The sequence below is a fragment of the Drosophila elegans genome, unplaced genomic scaffold, assembly GCF_018152505.1.
Source record: "Drosophila elegans isolate 14027-0461.03 unplaced genomic scaffold, ASM1815250v1 contig_520, whole genome shotgun sequence".
Taxonomy (NCBI): Eukaryota; Metazoa; Arthropoda; class Insecta; order Diptera; family Drosophilidae; genus Drosophila; species Drosophila elegans.
In genome coordinates this window covers 2,434,035-2,456,097 of record NW_024545903.1, presented here as the reverse complement: position 1 = coordinate 2,456,097, position 22,063 = coordinate 2,434,035, and the positions used below count along the sequence as shown (strand labels likewise).

General features: G+C 39.7%; 1 protein-coding gene and 1 non-coding gene across 13 annotated transcripts; both read left to right on the top strand.

Moving 5' to 3' along the window:
• The first annotated feature begins 811 nt into the window (after positions 1–811).
• Positions 812–19,321, top strand: LOC108149084 (NAD kinase-like). Of its 12 annotated transcripts, none has more exons than XM_017276466.2 (7): positions 812–1,060; positions 4,913–5,230; positions 5,297–5,879; positions 5,936–6,210; positions 16,455–16,832; positions 17,605–18,262; positions 18,653–19,321. In XM_017276466.2, the coding sequence occupies exons 1-7, from the start codon at positions 897–899 to the stop codon at positions 18,938–18,940; spliced, it is 2,664 nt and encodes an 887-aa protein (XP_017131955.1). In that variant the 5' UTR covers positions 812–896; the 3' UTR covers positions 18,941–19,321. The 12 variants fall into 12 exon arrangements, with proteins under 12 accessions (XP_017131955.1, XP_017131961.1, XP_017131953.1 ...); XM_017276464.2 differs by lacking the exon at positions 812–1,060 and adding an exon at positions 1,659–1,975; XM_017276463.2 differs by lacking the exon at positions 812–1,060 and adding an exon at positions 3,045–3,828.
• Positions 19,322–20,456: 1,135 nt separating this feature from the next.
• On the top strand, positions 20,457–20,529 carry Trnak-cuu. Its single transcript has one exon. It is a non-coding gene; the product is annotated as a tRNA-Lys (tRNA).
• The last annotated feature ends 1,534 nt before the right edge of the window (positions 20,530–22,063 follow it).

Here is a 22,063-nt window from a genome sequence, read left to right as displayed (position 1 = left end):
TGTAAAATTAAAAAATAAAACTTTCAATATGAACGAATGTAATATGACATGCAAGTCAAAAAATCAAAAAAAAATCTTCAAAATTTGGTAAATGTTTAATTTATAAGTTTAGATTTTAAAGAGTAATATTTACAAAAGGTTTGGTTCTTTCAATTATTATTATTATTATTATAAATATCTTTCTCTTATATACAAAAGTAATAAAAAATTGGTTCAGGAAAAAACCCGGACCTAAGACAAGAAAGGTGTACCAATTAATAACCCGGAAGTTCTCTATTAACATAAAGACTTGACACTTTTCCAAATAACAAATTGTTGGATCCCAGAATGTAGATTAGTTGAATAGCCATGAATTGGATACCCGAAGTCCTTTTCCGAATACTTGCATCTTAAGAATTCACCTTGTTCGTAAAGACTGAATTAATTTAACCACATATTTCTTGCATAAAAAAGAACAACGGAATATTTAAATATATAAATTGTATATCAGCAAAAATGTAAAATCGTGCGATCCGTGTTAATGCAAAAATGGGCCTATTTTCTTGGCGCTACCTTCGGAAATATATTATTAAGAACGCGCCGCCGGCTATTAATCCACGCACAGCTTATAAATCGATCAGCCCCGATCTGCCACGCCCCGGGGCCGTCAAAATATGGACCGCTTGAAAAAGTTGCTCTGGAAATGTAAATATCGGGAGGCTCTTAATAAATTCAAAGTACGAGTGGGGCTGGCTCAGCATCTATTCAACAACTTACCTCTCCACTCGCCCGAGTATTACATATGCGCATGCATTGTATATATTTTGGAAAACGAGGCATGGCCAGTCACTTAGTTGGATCTCGCCACGGGAACAGCGAGGTTGTCGTTGAGTCTTGGCCTTACGGAGCTTACGAAAATGCGCGAGGAGGATTTGCAACTGGCCCGCCAAATGGTGGCCAACAGTTCGGTGTCCAGTTCCTTGGAGGAGGAAAACGAAGGAGCTGCCGGCACATCGCCGGGTAACTCACCCAGACCCTTGAGAAGGGTTCTGGATTTGAGCGAGAGGCGAAAACAATTTAGGTGAGTTGACAGGAATTTTTTTTATTTAGAGAAAATCAACATGTATAGATTTTCAAAGCTACATATATAAATTCCAAAGGATTTGCCATTTCACAAGTGATATTCAGTTTAATAATAATTCGGCTTTGAACACCCTTCAGACAAACCAGATATATTTTTAATGAATTTCACCAAGTGTTTTTTTAGTTTAAATGTAGACATGTTAGTGACATTCATTCCCATTAGATATGTTGGAATACTTTTAATACAATTTTTTATTTTCATATTAAAAATAATATCAAAGATTAATTATTACAATTTCACAAGTGATTCTCCAGCAAAAGTTTGTACTTTGTTTATAAATGGTTCTAAAAATAAACAAACACACTTTTGTTCGTGTTTTAAAAAGCACTTAAAAACACGTACAGATTAGGCTTAAAATAAACGTTGTTTTCACGTGTGCCTGACTAATTTGCATTCCATTGTCGCAAACAATTATGAATGACGAACACTTTTGCAAATGACGTGAGCCATCGGCTGGTTTTTAAAAATTCGCGCAATGAATGAAAATATCGATAAGTATCGATATTGCCATCGACAATGTGACAGCTCTACCTACAAAATTTTTTGCATTAAAAATTCGTTAAATTCCTGTGTTGTGTTCTGCATATAAGGAGCAATCAGAGTGATAGATTCCTGCTGAAGGGGCACATTTGTGGCCCTAATCTTTCCCGGGAAGAAGAGTCGCAACAGATAGATGCCCGCATCGGTGGACAAGAACTCCTCCGATGGCCAGGCGTTTCCCTGCAGCCAAAATGATGCCGCCGCGAATGGGGAGCATCATCTGTTGAATGCCTGTGGATTGGCGGATGGAGCAACTGCATCCACCTCGGCGCCGGGATTGGGCGACGGCCTCATGACCAGCAGCTGGTGGTGGTAAGGTCCCAACAACCTGCCCCTATTTACGTGCATGCCACTTGTGCCTCTTCCCGGATTCCCATCTCTCATGCAACTACAGTGGCGAACACAAAAATAGGGCATCGTTGCTGACAGTATTTAGAAGGATTTAAATAGATAGATAGAAAAATACATTTTTAATGCATTAGCTCGCTGTACATCTCCCCCTCCTAGAACTTATCTTAAAACTTAGACACAGTGACAAGAGATTCAAGAGAATTCACTATATTGACAAACAAAACTAAATCAATTTCATTTGTTCTTTTAATTAATTTAAATTAGGTCTTTTTTAAACCTTTTGTTATAGGCATTAACGGAATTTTTTAAATTTATTTATTATTTTGAAATCATACAAATCAAGGAAATAATGGTAACTTATACAAATTTGAGCAATACTTATTGTTTGCAACTCAAAATCTGTAAAAGTTTTAATGGATTGTTTATTTCAATATCCCGTCTAAATACAATTTAGAAATTTTTATTAGATTGTTAGATTATAAGGTTTTGAAATACTGTTTAAAAACATTTAAACATGATAAACTAGAAGTGAGTCTTAAATTTAGAAATCCCATAGGTTTTTTTTAGCTTAAAACCTTTTATTAGGTTACCGTTTTTAAGAGAAAACGGGCATAAGAGTCCTGCCCAGTACAGATATATAACTTGCTATTAATAGGGAGATCAATTTTAATAAAATTCATAAATACAATGTTTTTACCATGACTGTAGCTGCTCATAAACGTTTTACGTATTTTCTTATCTAAGTTGAATGTACCATCTTGAACCCATCCGCTCCTCCAAATGCTTTTGCTGATTCAATTTAAGCGAACGAAATTGAAAAGCGATTTTGGACTAGTCATGGGTCCACAAAGTGCTCCAATTTTGGCAATTGTTTCGCTTTGATATCTTCGATGTTATCAATTGAGCTGTTAATTGAGCGTGATGGCCTCCGCGCATGCGCTCTGAAATAAATGGCTCCGGAATAGGGTAACTGTTAACGGCTAAGAGTAAAAAACTCAAAACACCATCGAGCCAACCTTGTCAACTCGGCTGCTCAGTTGTCGCTCGCACACGCGATCGCCCGGTTGACAATTTCAGGGCCCTCCGCAGTTACATTGCCTATAATTTTCCGACCAGCTGTGCGTGGTAATCAAGTGGAAACTCGGTGCAAATTTGTCTCTTCTTTGACAAAAGGCCAAAGTCAACACACAAAAGAGCGATTTTCTTTAAGCACGCCATCAGCTTAATGCATTTCTAATTACCAGTTTTTCCCCCTGACGCCGATAAAACACTTTCTCTTTACGTTGGCCCATTTCTGGGCGCATATTAACTCGTCTCATCGATCAAAAGTGCGTGGGCGTTGTTGTTGTTTTTTTTTTTTTTGAAACGAAAATTTGTTGTGAAAACAAAACTAACCTTGGTCCCTTTTGCGCTGGCCAAAAACAATGCGGTCTGACTGCATTCCAAAAATCAAAGCGTTCGAAACTGCAGTCCAAAGATACATTTTGACTAGTTGGTTGGCGATTTTTGAGCCCGAAAAGTGAGGCTGCAGTCAGAATGGCCTGCCTGTCGGACATTGATTTGGCCACCTTGCATGAGAATCGCTTGGAGCAGCGGTGGCACTACGGATTGCCCAATAGCCAGCATATATATCAGCATCACCACGTCGGCTTCAGTCTGATGACCCGTCACTGTCTGGAGCGGAATCTGCAGAGGAAGGTGCAGCCGGACCTCGAAGGGAGCAGTCTGGAACGGGAACGGGGCCGAACCCGAGATAATGCCAATGGCAATGGATCGGCGTCAGGTGGGCAGCGCAGACGCTCCGGCACCTGGCCGTAAGTGGATAACTAGCTAAAAAAAAAAACATTCTCCTAGCGATAAGATTGCATGCGAAAAGCTGGAATTTGTAATCCAAATCAGCTGCACGATGTCGCAAAAAGTGGAGTTGGAAATGCACAGGAAAAAATATATGGCCATAAGTCCATACACTGCAGATTTATATATTAAAAATGTTAATAAGATCCTTAGTTAGAAACTACCTTTTCATATCTACCTATTTAATTAATAAATTCGAATATGAATATGTACTCTAGGGTCTTAAGTAAGAGTTCCCAATAGATACATATTTTCATGTTCTATAATATTTTCTACCACTTTGATTTGATTTAAAATGGTATTTATTTGAATCTTATGAAAGAGTTTCCATTGAATAGATTTTTACATGTTTTAATATGAGTACTAGTCCAACTACAATAAACTCAAATGTTTTTTTTAATTTTTGAGTTAGGACTGACCTTTTTGAGTTGATTTTAAAATGGTAGTTACAAAATAATAAACAAAAGAGTTTAAATATTGGAATCCTTAAATATTTACATGCTAAATATTGCTGAAATGCAATTTAATTTGTCACAGATAAATGTCTCAGATATCCTTAGTTTAGGAAAATCTTTTTTTTCCAGTGTGTTTTGCGAATGCAAGCAGGAAGGGGAATCTTCAATGCGATTCTCTTGAATCCCTTAGCATCTCACTCGTTCTTCTCTTGATCTCTGCCTGCTTTTACTGTCGCCATTTGCATGAGGTTGATTTACAGTTGTTCGAAGTTAGTCTGCAACTTGTAAGAGTAGAGAAAACAAGCCAAGTATTTTAAAGGTTTTGCCAAAAATTAAACTCAATATTTGGAAAATGTTTCCCTTGCGACCCGAGAAGCAGGCTGCTGCCTTGTTTCCGCCTTATAGCTCCCTGAGCATCGAAGAGTTTAACAATGTGAAGTGGGAGGATATGAATGATTGCAACAACAATTGCGTTCAGGAGGAGCCAGGTTTAGGAACCAAAAACAAACGACATTTACTAAGGTCTTGAAAGTTACTAATAAAGTTCTTTTTTGTAACTAATTTTTCATATTTATTCAACTAATTGCAGGCGCACTCGCAGCTTAAATGCACCTTCGCCTGTCCAGCAATTCGGACCATGTGGTCGCATAATGAAAAACTCAGCCATGATCATGCAGATCCAGGATCCGGCTAGTCAGCGCTTAACATGGTACAAGCCACCGCTCACTGTTCTGGTTATCAAAAAGGTCAGCGATGCCTCGGTGTTGGCGCCCTTTGTCCAATTGGTCGACTGGCTGCTGCAGGAGAAGAACATGGTGGTCTGGGTGGAGTCGGCCGTGCTGGAGGATGCTCTGCTCAACGAGGATGTGCGGTTCAAGGCCATTCGCGATAAGCTGGTGACATTCAAGTGAGTCTGTTTTTTATGAAAAACTTCTAATTAGATGAGTAACTAAAACACTGTTCCCGCTTGCAGAGATGGCCGAGATGACCTGACCGATCGGATAGACTTTATTGTCTGTCTCGGTGGCGATGGCACTCTGCTGTATGCCTCCCTGCTCTTCCAGCAATCGGTGCCCCCTGTGATGGCCTTCCACTTGGGCTCCCTGGGCTTCCTCACACCCTTCCGCTTCGATAACTTCGAGGAGCAGCTTATCAGTGTCCTGGAGGGTCATGCTGCTTTAACGCTTCGCAGTCGTCTGCGCTGTGTGATGCATCGCCGGGGCGATAGGAAGCATGAGGCAAAGACCCAGGAGTTGGACCCAGATGGAGATGCACGACCGGCGGCCAACAGCATATTGGTGCTTAACGAGGTGGTCATCGATCGAGGTCCCTCGCCGTATCTCAGCAATATTGATCTGTTCCTGGACGGCAAGTACATCACGTCGGTGCAAGGTGATGGTCTGATTGTATCGACGCCCACGGGAAGCACGGCATATGCGGCAGCTGCGGGTGCCTCCATGATCCATCCCTCCGTGCCGGCCATTATGGTGACCCCCATTTGCCCGCACTCGCTAAGCTTCCGACCCATCGTGGTGCCAGCAGGGGTCGAACTGAAGGTGGGTTTCCAATAGTTTCATATCTTACTTATCATTTACATTTGATTCTGGTTCAGATCTCAGTTTCCCCCGAGAGTCGCAACACCTCGTGGGTCAGCTTCGATGGACGCAATAGGCAGGAACTCTTCCATGGCGACAGTCTGCGCGTTACCACCTCCATCTATCCGGTGCCCTGCATCTGTGCCCAGGATCAAATATCCGACTGGTTCGCCTCCCTCGCCGACGGACTGCATTGGAATGTGAGAAAGCGGCAGAAGTGCCTCGACGAGCTGTCGGATCTCACGGCATCCGGATCGGAGGACACGCTGGACGAGATCGAGAATATGAAATTGTACGATGTGTAGTGCGTAAGTCCCTGTTGCTTATCGTAGGCTAGGGCTTTTAGTAGTAATCTTAGTCCTTTGCCCATGCAAAAAGTCTTTTTATTTAGTGTGTAATTTATTAGTATTTCGAGCAAATGGATAAAGCACATTTCACCCAAAACTCTTAAAAAGGGTTTGAGCTTCTAAGCTATGCTGAAATATTGTACATTTCTGCTGGTTAAAAATAAATGCTGCTAGTAAAACTTAAACATAATTCGAATCTTTTGAATAATTTTAAATTATAAAGCACTTTTTATTATAATATAATACATAAATAATACCATTAAATACTTGTTAACTCTCCTTGTATTCTGCAATAGGATGCAATTGTTTTTTAATATTTTACCAAATTAAGCTTGTGTATAGTTTAGAAAACATTGTCAAGTTCTGCTGTAGATTGATGCCGATTGCAAACTGTTTGAAATGTGTTCTACAACATTGCCTTGTGTAATTCGCATTAGTCTATTCCCCAACACACCTTGCAATTTAGATTACAGCCAGAAAGTAATTCGTATTTAGACTGGTTTTATAGCGCCTCTCCCAGGCCACTTGTTGCTTGTTGTTGTTCACCTCGCGGCTGCCTTTGGATCGGATAGGATTGAATTGGTTTCGATTCGATTGGGCTAGCGTTGCTAGCCACGCACTTGGGCCTGTCAAAAAAGTTAGTTTGCATCGATTTGGGTGCGAATTGAAAGTGTAGCTTTTAGCCGAAGCTGTATGTTTGCCAGCCATTTGCGCCCTCAGGCGTACAAGCTATGTGCATTACACGGCTAAAATCTTGTACCATTGTTTGTTCGCTCGATCGTGTTGTTGCCGTGTGTTTTTGCCTTTTTTGCCCGCCGAATTCAAGGTGTGCGCCGTTTTTTGCGTGTGCGTGCGCCAGGTGTGCGGTGCGTGCCTATCTGGTTGTGCGAAATGCATAAAATCGCGCCGTAGTTGACGACGAACGTTGCCAGCGTGCGGTTGTGATTTAATTGTTCCAAATTGCGTTGGGAAGTGAACATTTGAAATGAATCCCGAAGATATGCAGCGAGCGCAGGAAATTGTCGATGGAGAGGGCTCAACGCCTGGCAGTTCACCAGCACCGCTGAGAAAACCGCTGCCCATTAGTTTGCTGGAAAAGCGAACTCAGTTTCGGTGAGTGATGTGGAGAATGTCCTTGAACTGGACAAGTTTTGAAATTTTAAAAGTGTTACCGCGCCTAAGAGCTGGGTGTTGTAGCAACAAGCTTTTTGACGGGAGTAAGCGCCAGGTCTGGCAACGCCAAGGCATACAATTTTTATTTTTTTAAATTGGCCAACCATTTTCATGTTCTGGAAATAATTTAAAACAGACATCCAGGTTTCCGTGCATTGTTCTAAGCCAGTGTTTAATTCTTTTAAGAAATTAAAAAAAAATATTTATTTTTAAGCCATTTATAGAACAATTTAATTTTTGTAGGATGGGTAATATGTCTTTAAAAATTAAATAAAAATGCACATAAAGTACAGGAAGTCTAGTTAGTGTTCAATTCCAATAAAAGGATTTAAGACACTTTTTTTCCACAAAAAACTTTTGCAAGAAAGAAAAACGTGATAAAAATCCCTTTTTCGGAATTAAGCAATAACTGGACGTTCTATACTTTATGTGCATTTATTATTTATTTTAATTAATATTTATGTTTATTTGGTCATTAAAATTTGATAGTTTTCGCCAACGAAACTAAAGTTTTGAACTTTCGCGCCTTGGTGTGACCGCATAGCAGCCATTTTTCTCATTTTGCCGATTGGTAACTGCAGTATTTTCCAACCCGCGGACAACGGCCACACTGACGTGAAATGGTGCAAGAAAATAACAAATAAAATGGACCTTTCGGGAGTCGCGTTCTCGAAATCGAAAATCAGCAGCTAGTCGGCACTAGCCTTAAACCGGGAATTTGCCAATTGGGAGTTGCAGTCGTTGTCAGGTGCATCGCGTTAGTGGGTCAACCTGAGGCCAACACACTACACAACAACAACACTTACACCCGCGCACATACAGGTGCGCAGATACAAACACACACACACGCGCGCGTTTACAAGTGACCAACACAATGACGTCCTCCTACAACAACATCCCGGCCCATAACACACCCACCCCCAAACCCAAACCCTCGCCCGCCCAAACGGTTCCGAAGGCCACCGGCACCTCCGTGGGCTCCTCCTCCAATGGATCCTACTACGACGACCACGACAATCAGCTGCTCCACGTGAACAGTGGAAGGCAGGGCAGCGCAGCAGCATCCTCGGCCCCGGGTCCTGGCATAAATAACGGCACTGCCAGCGACGACCTCCAGATGCGATGGTGGTGGTAAGTGGGCGGCACTAGTGGTGCCACCAGAAACTGTTTCCGGTTCTCAACTAGATTTCGGTATTTTTCGGGAGGGTGGGAACGGATCTCTCTAACGGGATATCTCAATCAAATGATTCAGCGTAAACATTTAAATTTTTAAATTGTGTCACACTCATTTGGTTTTGCTCAGCTAATTCTCATATATTGATATTATCAGTAATTAAATCAAACACAAACACTTTAGGTATTCAATTGTTCTTAGTCATTAAAACTTTCATAGAAATAATAATTTGAATTGAATACAATAATGGATGGAAATATTAATCTAATGATCCTTACACAGAAAAATCCTATTTAAAAAGGCGTTAAAAAGGACCGTAAATTTAAAGAGAAGTCCTTTAAAAAATACTTGGCTAAAATTTAAACCAAATAAATTGAACATAATTAATTTTACGATGGTTTCAGTTAAAAAAAAAATCCTGTTTAACAAAAACGCAAAACATATAATTGTAAATGTCCAATAACTTAGAAAATTTCTTAAAACATTGTTAGAAAAACAAAAAAACAATCAATAAAGTTTATTACCTTTGTTTTGTAGCTTCTAATAAATATAAAATAATTTTAATTTTTGCTGGATCACCACCTGAATAGGGCAATTTAACAAAATCTGACAATTAAAAAAACACCTACGTATTTAAAATCTTAAAGATTTAATTTTAAACCAAAATTCAAATGCTGTTTATATAAAAACCTCAAGCACACTGTTGCGTAAAACAATAAGGGAAATGTAGCACTTATAATATAAATGGCAATAATTTAGGGCTGGCCGGAAAATGCCTAGCTCTCAAGTAGCCAACACATGTTGTTGTAGTTTGTAGTTTTCTAACGAAATTTAACTTCTGTTCACACGTGTGACAAATGTGAGACATGTGCCAGATGTGGGCCGAAAAAATCGATTTCCTACACTTAATTGCATTCCCATTCATTATTCATTTTTATTTACCAGTTGAACAGTATGAGTTTGCAGAGTTTGCAAAGCCTGTAAAACTGTATTTTAAGGCGCTGTTAAATGATTCAAAAAAATTATTATTTTACACAGTCCAAAGCACCTGAGGTTTTTCTTTTGGCGCTATAAATTGATTTATGGATCTCAGAGCTCATTAAACATTTTTACTTACCAGTCGAACAGTATGAGTTTGCAGAGTTTGCAAAGCCTGTAAAACTGTATTTAAAGGCGCTGTTAAATGATTAAAAAAAATATGATTTTACATAGTCCAAAGCACCTAAAATTTTTCGTATGGCTCTATAAACTGATTTATGGATCTCAAAGCTGTACTTGGTGATTAGGCTGATGCCTTTTACCAATCATAATTTTGTTGAATTTATTATTACCAATTTAGAAGTCACTGGCCGCTCATTACATTTACATAACAGTAACAGTGAGTGTGCAGTGAGCAGTAAGCACTTGTTGCCTGTTTATATTTCTCTTCGATCGCGACGCGTGGCTGCGCTCCGCTCAGCTGTTTATTACCAGCGATGTCCGGCGAAACACCGCCAAAACGATCGACTCGCCGTTCATTGTTTACAATCGCTCGGCTCGTGTACTTTTATTTTCGAATCGGAATCGCGCATAGAAATCGTCCAGTTAAATCACCATTTTGGCGGACCAGCTCAGTTATCTCGTGTTCACCGGGCAAAACGGTCGTGTTCGCGCTGTTTCCATACCTGTACCGCCATCGATCTTCGAGCGGTTTTCGTTTCGAGTCGGTCGTTTACCTGGCGCCGATCGCTGGTCAGTTTAAAGCCGCCGGTGCTGGAAACTTCGCCTTGGTTCGCGCTTGTGCTAAAAAGAAAATAAAACAGATTATATAACGTGTAATTAGAGTACTTTGTTGCCAGCCACTGGTTACTTTTTCTAGCGCAGACATGACTTAGCATTTCTGGGGTCTGGGACCCAGTCCACTTTCGATTTCCTTCTTTAGTCAGCCACCTGGCTATCAATCCGTCAATCTATTGTGGGTTTAGATTATGGAATTACAGTCGAACTTAAGAAGCTTATCTACAAAATTGAACTCAATATATAAGTTTTCCCTAATAATTGAAAATAGATATTTATCCCCTTAATTTCGATAAACATTAAAAGCCAAATGAAACTTTGCCATGAAAAACTTTTGTTTAATTAGGAAATCTCAACTATTTTATGACTTGGACATTCTTCCTAGGCATTTCGTAACTCTATTTTAGGGTTTTTTTTCTTATGTAACTAAAACTTCGTTAAATCGGAAACATGCACTTACACTAATTTGTAAAACTACAGTTGAACTTCAATAGCTCGAATGCCCCAGTTGTGGTCCACTGAATGGATAGATAGTAGATATCTCCCAGCATCGTTAAGCCTAGTTTCAGTACCATTTTCAAACGCTCGCTTAAAGTATCAATATTGAAGCAGTTTTGTTATCTATGAACCCACAAAAGAATTCACACAAATAAAAGTATAATTTTAGCGTTGACCTATATCGTAAAATAAACTAAACCCAGCTTTGTTTTACCTATTTAAATTGGAAGCGAAGTACAAAGAGCAACTACGTTTCCCATAGAGGTAGAATTTAATAACAAACAAAGGTTTGGCATGTACTATAGAAGTTCAACTGTAATACCTGCAGTTGCACCTTTAGAACCTGCGAATTGTTGACGAAAGGCGTCATTTGAATTAAGTTATCGCATGTGTTCGCTGACTTGTATGCACGTTGTGGCCTGGCAGTTCCACTAATCCGTGGTTGCTGTTCCCTTGCCCAGTTTCCGATCCATTGAATGACAATTACGAAACTTAGTTGCTGCCAGTGCGCATTTCGCTGCTTGGCCCGTCCGTTTAATGATTAATTAATTTGTGCTTGTCGCTTATTTATTTCAATTTTCTTTGTGGCACAAGTCACTTATAATTCGCTTTATGTACCCGTCTATTGTCATAGTCCGATTACTACGGATGTAACTGGCGATTACGAGCGGGTGGTGGTTGGTGCCTTCCTTTGTTTGTTTTACAGAAACATTTTCAATGACTTGTACTTACCTTTTTGCTTCCTTATGTCGGTAAAAATAGAAGAGTGGGAAGGCTTTGGATCACGCGATCTCTAGAAACTAAAGATTATATTGTTCGCTAATTCTTATTATGCAATATATTAAATTAGAATTCCAAATGGAAGTGATCACTCAAATGTAACGAATGCCAAATCCGATTATTTTCTGATAAAAGACGAAGAGAGAGGTTGTAGTGCCTTACTACGCCTCTAAAATATGGTTACAGTACAAACTTTTGTTCAATTGTTCTAAGGCTTACATTTTAAATAGAATGTTAGGAACAATTGGGTATTCTGGTAACCTAACTAAATAATTTAATCTGTAATGGTAAATTGGCAAGATATCTCAGTTCTTGTTTGTTGTTTGACTTCTTCAAACCACACACTTTACGAAGACCTCTACAGATACTTCCCCTTCCTGTTAAGTTCCCCATCTTATCAGCCACTTAACAGAATCTTGAAGCGACCTCTGTTAATGAACTGTTGATGGGGCACTTTCGGAAAGAAACCGAAATGATTGAGATCTTCAAGCTCATTACACACACAGGTCACGATTTCTAGATTAATGGCTGGCGATACTGTTATGCCCAAGTGGGTTGCAGAGAGGACGGTTTAATTGTGGTCTAAGTGGACGTTTTTGGATTTTTCGTGTTTGCCTTATTAAAAGGTTGTTGACCAACGTAAAGCAATCACGAACAAAAAAAAAAGATTTAATTATATTTCTCGTTATAAAGCTAACTGTGGTTGTTTAGTACGTTCAAGTTATTTTCAAGCAGCTTTGCGAGCGGATTTCTTGCCAATTGATTTATACTTGACATCGTTATATGGCTAAGCAGGCGATAAAAGTTGGCCAAGTCCAACGCCGCCAACCCCCCGCCGACGGAAGCTGGCTAATGACGCATATTGGGCCTTGTCCCGCTCCTTTCTAGCCAATCGCATCTCTCTCGTTTTTGATGGCTCTTGCGTCAAAGCCGGAACTACGTTTCTGGTCCGTTAGGTTGGCCAGAAAAAAGCGAAACAAAACAAACTATTCGATGGCTAATCACAAATTTATTTTGCACAAATTTCAACAGAAACACAAACCGGTTCATATACGAAAACCCAAAACTGATCGTTTTTGTTTATCAACTTTTACCACGCGCCAAAGCAGTTACCTTTTTATACCCCGCAGAAATGTATTGCATTCTTTTGTTACCGAAATTGTTAACATTGTTAACACCTCTAGCAAAGGGGAGCAAGGTTAATGTTATTTACCATTTGGGCGAATCAGGGTCTCCACAAGGGTGTGGGATTTCATGATCAACCAAGAAACGCCAAGCGAAATGTCAGCTAAAATTTCCCAACCCATTTTCAGTGGAAAAATGTTTTAACAGTATACGAATCTCCTGTGAATTTTTGAGTGATATTTAGTGATTAAAAGACTTGAAAATGACGTGCCTGTCGGACATTGACTTGGCCACCCTACACCAATACCGTCTGGAGGAGCGTTTTAGCTATAAGTTGGCCTGGAGTGGCACTGGCCACCAACAGAACCAGTACAATGATCTCCTCATCCGCCACAATGCCTCGCTGAAGCGCCAGAGAATTATGCAGAACAAGGCCAATATAGCCAGCACCAAGGAAAAGGATCAGACCGTGGCTAGTGAATGTTTGGCCAGTAGCCAGGAGCACCATCTGGCCAAATCCGAAGAGGAACCTGATGACGGCTATTTCGATTCCACGACAAGACGCACGCGAAGCGGCACTTGGCCGTAAGTAATCTCAACTAAACCAAACCGATTCGCAGCGACCTAAATCGGGTGAAATCCTGATAAGTTAAAGAAAACAAACATAACACACTGCAAAAATATTTCAGCCGCACAAAAATATTTCCACGAAAAGGCAATAAAATATATGTAAATTTTGAACTGGATCCGACAATCTCTAAACAAGTTTACTGACTTCCACTTTTTTTTTTAATTTGATTTAATTTTACATCAAGAATAAAAAATCATTTCTTTAGAACTAAAAATGCATGTATGCATTTAATTCAAAATTCTAACTAATTCAAAATTAATTGAATTTTATTAAATATTATTAACTGCAAATAATGATAGAGGTATGTGGCCTGTCAAAACAATTACGTTTCTAAGTCATTAATAATATTTTTGTATGTACTGGCATGAAATGACTTTCAAATTTAAAGTTAAATTTATTTATTCAGACGTTGAGTTCTCCACGAACACCTTGAATAAAAAGTTCTCAAAAACCAGCCAATTATTAAAAACAAGGAAATAAAAAATCACTAGAATAAATACTTAATTTGAAATGACGTATTTTTCCCTCAGTGGGGTTGTATGAAAGTTAACAGGTCGTCGGACATTTGTACGCGGCGTGCTTCGATAAGGAGTGCCGTTTTGTAATCAAGTGTTTACCATGTCGTTGGTGCTTATCAGGTGTGAGAAGTGTGGTGTGCATTTAGGCGCGTTTTGTTTACACAGATCAAATCGGCTAATTATATATGTACAACGAACTTAGTATCAATTTCACAACTGATATTCCCCTATCATCATGACTGAGCAGACCTATTTATCAATAAATCATTTTTAGTAGCCTGTACTCAGCTCTAAAACCGTTGTCTCAGCTCACTTATACCAGGCAATAAGTCCTTGACCTTTCTGCATAGTTCAGCGTTCGTGGCGTGTTTTCTTTTTCATTTTTTGGCCACTTAAAAAACGAGTTTGTTAACACCTCGGTTATTGGTACTACGATGGCGCCGTCTGTTAATTTATGTGTAGGTTTTTGCTTCACTAGCTACTATTTTTTACGGTTTGTTTGGAAAAACTTGAGATGCCAGTTGGGTTTGAAATCGGTGCCAGTTTGTGCTTGACGCCGGCCATAAACCAAAAGCAACAGGTAAATGTATTGAAATGTATTCGAATCGCAACGATAACGGGGTGACAGTCGCCCGTGACCGATTCGCGGTGCCGAAATCCAAAGGTGTGCAGGTCATGTGGCTTTAACCGCATTTGCATGGCTTGTCAGAGCCTCAAATTGATTATATAGTAGGCCCCTCATTAAAGACTGCGGTAAATTAAAAATGATTCGGACTTTAGGTTTACAGGAAAGTCAATAATGTAAGGTATTTTAAAGCAGTGTCATGCTGACATTGCATGCATATCTATCTAGCAAATTAAGTGCTTACTTAAGTCATTTGGTTCTCTCATCGAACTTTCAGTTTAGTCGGTTTTTAGAAGCGATCGAGCATGTGCGTTTAGCGGGCGTTCACTGTGAAAATGTCGCGTAAGTGAATGAATGAATCTGAATTTCCTTTGAAGTCATTATCATGATTAAGTCAATGGGGAAACAAGATCACCTTCTGTCAACACATCTTCCTGCATCAGAACATATGCGTCATTTTAACGTAATTTCCTTTCGCCCAAGTTTTTGTCATTGTGCCTTGTCTCTAAGTGAGTCAGACAATGGGACTATCTGTGTGTTTGATGAATAAAATAATCACAAGGAATTGAAATTGTTTTTTGGATATATAGAAAGTGAAGGCGAAAGTGTAATAAACAACTTAAGGGAATTTTCATTCAAGTTATTAAATTTAATATTATTATGATATTTAATATACTTTTGATATCATTTTTATTTCCAAAAACTATGAAGGATATTTTGGCAGTTTGTGTGAGGTCTCCTCATTTTTTTGTTAAGAAAATAGCATAAGCATTAAAGATTTTCAGCTCGTGTTAATTGTGTTTTAATTGCAAAATTGTATATGATTTGGGATGAAAGTCAACAATAAGCTTGCCATAAAAACTAGGGAACAATTTATTTTAGGCTGCCTCTTTCAAAATGTTGTAGTTTCTGGTTTTTAAAAACGATTGACAATTATCTTTTTAATCAAATTGTTTTGAATTTATTTGATTATTATATAGGAGATTTATTTAGATATATTTAATGTTAAATTAAAAAATGTTTGGAATACCTGGCTGTACCTGTACCTGTACCTGAACCTGGCTTTTTATATTTACTTTTTTTTGGATTGAAAGCTGCTTATGTCGCCCATTGTTCTATATCTTTGGTGTTCATGGTTCAGTGGTCTAGTTCTGATTCTGCCTAGTCTATCCTACGGCTCATTTATGCTCTCCGCTCTCTCTTGCGTCTCTTTGTGCTGAGTCATCGCATATTAGCACATCAATCAAAGCCGTTAACTTGCGATGCGATGCGATGCTTATGCTCAGCACCCCCGCACTCACACAGACTCACAGACAGAGTTCAACAGCAGCAGCGCTCTCCCACATTTTCGCTCTCTTGGCCATCTTTTCCACTCTTCCTCTCTATCTCTCTCTTGCTCACTCTCTCTCTCTCTCTCTGTGTGTTAGCATGTGCAATTCCTGTTTGTTTGGACCGCAGATTCAACAAGTTTATTTGCGCTGCTACGTGTTGTTGTAATGAAAACAAAAATATAAATTCGTTATATACACATACCTTTATTTTGTGTTTTCGAACACCAAATTGGCCTGTCAGTGATTTTGTAACCTTCGAGCGAGGAGCAGTCGCGCTCGCATCGAAAATTCCAACAAGTTTTTGTGCTTAGTGCTAACTAAGAAGGCTACTATAAGGGCGTGATCGACCATTTCAAAACAGTTAAGAACTTAGCGCCATGCAGCACCAAAAGTTGAGACTAGCGCCGGCCTTGCAGCGCCAGATTTCCGAGGTCGAAGAGCAACAGGTGACCCCAGTGGCGCCCAACCCACGTATTTTGAGGTGTATTTTTAGTAGAATTCATCCACTGGGAATATCTTTTATAACCCGATTTTCTTCACTTCACTTTCATTTTGCAGGCGCACTAGGAGTCTGAATGCTCCGTCGCCGTTCCAGCAATTTGGACCATGCGGTCGCATTATGAAGAACTCTGCCATGGTGATGCAGATCCAGGATCCGGCCAGCCAGCGTTTGACCTGGTACAAGCCACCACTCACCGTTCTGGTGATCAAGAAGAAGGACTCCCAGGTCCTGCTGCCCTTCGTCCAGCTGGTGGAGTGGCTGGTGCAGGAGAAGCGCATGGTCGTCTGGGTGGAGTCCGCCGTCCTCGAGGACAAGCTGCTGCGGGATGACGTCAAGCTGGAGCAGGAGAGCTCCAAGTTCCGACAGGTGCACGACGACTACGCCGGAGTTAGGGCGCGTTTCCTGGCGCTGCGCGAAAAGTTGGTGACCTTCAAGTGAGTGGCGGGAATTATAATATTAATGATTTCACTTGGTTGGGCTTTTAGTCTTAGTACCCTAACGCTTTTTTTAAATACCTCATTTAACAAGTAAAAAACAACTTGTAATTTTTTATAATTAAACTTTATTAAGTGTTTAAGTTCTGTTAGGCATCTTTTAGGCAAGTGTTTTTAAGACAATGTTAGCCTTAGACCCGTGCACTCAAATTTTAACACATTCCCGGGTTCTCCGGTCGAACCGACTCTTTTGGCATTGATAAACTAACGCAAATATTAATTTTTGGACTTAATAGAAAATATAATTTGTTAGTGTTGATACACTTGGTTTCATGAAAACAATTTAAGAAATATTAATTCAAAGTTTTATAATCGACGCGATGTGTTTGGGGCTTTCGATATATTCCTTGTTGAGAGTCGATCTGACCCATTACACGGGTTTAAGATTTATGTTATACAAAAAACCATCGAGTATACGCAGTATACATGTAGCAGTTTAATTTATTGACTTAAATAATTTAGAGGTATGCAGACTACAATGTAGTTGGATGATCTTAAGTTTTATATTCATAAGATCGTCTGGAACCTTGTCATCTAAAAGCATTAGATAGATGTTGACGGATTAATTGGTAGTTCAAATTCTATTATTTTAATTTACTTGAGCTTGTAAAATCCGTGTATTAAAAATAGCATAGCATACATAAAAAGTAAACAAAATAAAAATCTTCACAGCTAAAGAAATTTAATAAATCTCTTATCATTAACTTTGCAGAGATGGCCGCGATGATCTGACCGATCGGATCGACTTCATCGTCTGCCTGGGTGGCGATGGAACGCTGCTTTATGCATCGCAGCTTTTCCAGCAGTCCGTGCCACCGGTGATGGCCTTCTATTTGGGTTCTCTCGGTTTCCTAACGCCTTTCCAGTGCGACAACTTCCAGGAGCAAGTGACCAATGTCCTGGAGGGTCATGCCGCCCTCACGTTGCGCAGCCGTCTGCGCTGCTCCATCCATCGCAAGGGTGAGCGCCGCAAGGAGTCGCTGCTGACCGCTGTGGGTGGCAATCTCCTCAAACCCAGCCTGCACAGGCAGCTCAATTACGTAGAGCTCAACAACGGACAAACAGGGAAATCCGGGTGCAACAACAACAATTGCCCGAATAACAGCATCCTGGTGCTCAACGAGGTGGTGATCAACCGAGGACCCTCGCCGTATCTGAGCAACATTGATATCTTCTTGGATGGCAAGTACATAACCTCGGTGCAGGGTGACGGCCTGATCGTATCGACGCCCACGGGAAGCACGGCATATGCGGCAGCAGCCGGTGCATCCATGATCCATCCCTCCGTGCCGGCCATTTTGGTGACGCCCATCTGCCCGCATTCGCTGAGCTTCAGGCCCATTGTGGTGCCTGCCGGAGTGGAACTGAAGGTGAGTTTGGCATATTTTTTTACAAACAACTCTCAAAAAGTTTTGATTTTGAGACGATCTTTCTCCGATAGAAATAACAAAAACAAAACTAAAGCTTTATACAAAGATTTCATTTCTGTAAGTTCCAGCTAAACAAGTTTGAAAGTATAGAATGCCTTTAATTTCTTAAAGTTCAATGTCAAGTTCACTATCTAATGTTGTTTTTAAGATTATCGGTTTTTAATCGAGCACATTTTATGACTCAACCTAATTAATGTGGACCTCGGCTAAGTTGTGAATCATGCTTTAGAAGGGGTCGCAAAACTACTAATACCTTTCCTACAATATCATCAATATAGTTAAATATCCAAAAAAGAACGGATAACTAATAGCTACCTATTGCTTTTGCAGATATCCATTTCACCTGATAGCCGCAACACCTCTCGGGTGTCCTTTGACGGACGCAATGATCAGGAGCTGAACCACGGCGACAGCCTGCGGGTGACCACCTCCATCTATCCCGTGCCCAGCATTTGCTCCCAGGATCAAATCTCCGATTGGTTCGACTCCCTCGCCGAGGGTCTGCACTGGAATGTTCGCAAGCGCCAGAAGTGCCTCGATGAGCTGTCGGATTTGACCGCATCTGGGTCGGAGGACACGCTCGATGAGTTTGACAACCTGAAGATCTACGATGCGTAGTAGTACCCCCATTCGCAGTTTGTTAGTGTGGCCCATTAGCCTAGTTATAGTCCTAGTTTATAGGGTTTGCTTGTGTGCAATTTTGTAGGCTTAGTTGACTAGCGAAAATACTCTGTTGTACTATACACATCATAAGTCGCTTGGTTGAAATGTTAAATGTTAATTGATTACTATCGCAATTTTGGTTTAAGCTAGGCAAATTCCGTTGTTGCTTGTAAACAAAACACAAAAAAAAAACGCTTAGGCTTAGTTCTTAAGTTTTTATTATTACGTAATCTACAATTAATTGCGGGGAGTGCTTAGTACTTAAGCTGTCTCGCGTATCTGTACAATTCAATGGAGATAATAAAAACTGTATTATTTACTTAAAGCGCCACAAAATCCAATCTGCTTGTATTTGTTGTGTATTGTGGCCGAGCAACAGGCAAATAAAAAAGCAATTAAGTAGATGAGCGGGGTGGTGTGTGGCCAGAACAGAAGCAATCCGGAAAGACACTTAATAGGAAAAGGCTTTCAGAGAAGCAGAATTAATGGACGGGCAATTGGTCAATGTCTAAGGATCTGACCAAGAAGATGAATGGTGCAAAAAAAAAGGAGTGCGAATTAATCATAAACTGTCTTCTCTGTCATGCTTTTAACAGATTTGGCATGGTTTTCAGATTATAACCAAAGTTCATCTTAAGAGTGGTACCAATTTTAGTGTTAGGCCTGAAAGTATGCCTTACTATTTTGATTCTACAGTAGTGAATGATTGTGATATTATAGCTAGCCGAAAACGTCTGTTTTCTGACAATTTCCTAAGTGTAAAAGCCGCGCCATAAATCAAAAGCATAACATAAAAGCTGGCAATAAATGTGACTAGAAGTGTTCTATGCCACCACAGCCCTTAAATGCTCGTGCGAGTGTATGTACGTGCGAAGTGCGTTTATTATCAATTTTCACGCTTTTCCACGTTCTTTTCCCCTGCTCACTTGGCGAGCAACAAGTGAAGAGCCGAGTGACTTCCACAGCTTCCTTCTGCTTCGGGCTTTTCCTCTGACTGGCGGATAAAAGCAATGCGTATTATCCGAGCCACACGATTGGTTGTCCTTGGCCACGCCCCCTTCTCGGACACTGCGCAGGACACGTCCTCCGTCTCATTTATATGCAAGTGGCTCTAAGTGAAATAAATGGCTTAAAGCACATTAAATTAATTTTTCTTTTATTCGTAAGCCGTTTCCTATGTTTGTCTCTATACTCTAGTTTAATCCCGCTTAATCGGGTCAAATTTAATTCCTTAAAGTTTAGAATCTTTAATAAAACAAGATACAAATTTAAGCACAGACTAGTTTGGCAGCTACAAAATAAAAAGCATAGTTACAAATAGAAAGGCCTTACAATAATCTTATATCATAGACTTCCTGAATACCATCAATAGCTTCAGTATTTATAGATACTTTTCCATAAATCTCTTTTTGGAAAATTCTATATGTTATATGGTATTCTTGAGATATTACCTGCTGATGGGTGACTAAGTGCCCGGCTAGCTCAGTCGGTAGAGCATGAGACTCTTAATCTCAGGGTCGTGGGTTCGAGCCCCACGTTGGGCGAAACAACTTTTTTTTTAATATTAGTTTTCCTTTTTTTTTTGTGTAAAAATGAAAGAACGCTGTATTTGAAGTCTCCACATTAAAATGTTATAGAACATGTTGAATATCTAAAAAACGATGGTTTATTTTGAGCTAGCAACATACAAAATTATTTGGAATATGGTCGTTCGTAAAGCTCGAAATCGTTTTTCCTCCCTGTAACACAATTCTGAAGGAGTACAACAAACTTTTTAAGCAATAATCTTTACAATGAATGCTAATAAACTTATTACAATTTATTTATTTTCCAAAGCGCTGATTAAATTAACATTTCCGGTTATGATAGAAAAAATTCCTTGAATTAGATAGACAAAAGCTAACTCAAATTAATGTTTTAACAAATAATGTAAGTACTTATAATTTAGGGATATTTACATATTTATGCTAAAACCTTTTAAAGGATCGGTCATTGATTCACTTTCACTGCCGAGGAACAAAAAAACTCCATCAGCTTAGTCAGCGTCTATTCATTTCGCTGCAATATAAAAGCGCAATAATAAATTCAAAATATTTGCGGAATTTCTTAATGAAGTCGGGCTCATTCTCCACTAAGACAAATGCCAAGCGGTAAAAGGCGAACACAACTATGCGAAAGCAGGAGCTAAAGCGGCTCTGAAGCTGCTGTGGATGATGTGGCACGTGTTGATATTCCAATTGAATGCCACCAAATATGCGACACCCCCACAGTACTCTCTAGTATCATCCCCATGCCACTAGGGAAATGGAAAAATATCTCCACCACAGGCATACTCACACGAGTCGGGTGACATTTGAACTTTGGCTGGGGCATACTGGCACTCGTCGTCCTTTTAAATAGATTTCGCAAATGCTAATGACAGCTCAAGCTCGAGGATTGTGTGTAGCATTTCAAACAAAAGGAAATTAAACATTTGCAGCCGAATGGGTTTTCCGGTTTCCTTTTTCCCTCTGTTTTCTTTTCAATTGTGATAAAAACTTGACCACAGCAGAGCCAGAGATATTCATCGGAATGACCCGCATCAGCATTTGAGCCACATTTGTCATCGATTTAACCCCCAGCATGTGAAGTTAAGCTGTCATATGTGGCAAATTCAATTTGTTAGGCTCGAAAAACGAAATGGGCCTTTTAAGCCCCTTTTAATCCTCTCCCAAAAGCATTTCTGCATTTATTGTATTATTTAATGCCATCAGTCCTGGTCGATTTCTAGTCCATTAACTTTGAAGTTATTTTGACGTCGCCACTTTAACACTTCAATGAAATTCACCACCTTTTTTTTATGGCTCCATTGTAGTTGTTGCTTTGGCGGCGATGCTATTTTCCCCCGATTTTCCCCAATTGAAGAGTTTCACACAAAGCATGTGTTTGAAATCGATTTGTGAGTGGTTGGTTTCGTTTTGGTTTTAGTTTTCGTTTTGAACTTTTTAAGTAAAGAAAGCTTTTATTAAAATTGGTAACATTTGAATGTTTAAAAAATTGAAAGCAATGTAACAAAGATTTATACGATTTATTTTCCTT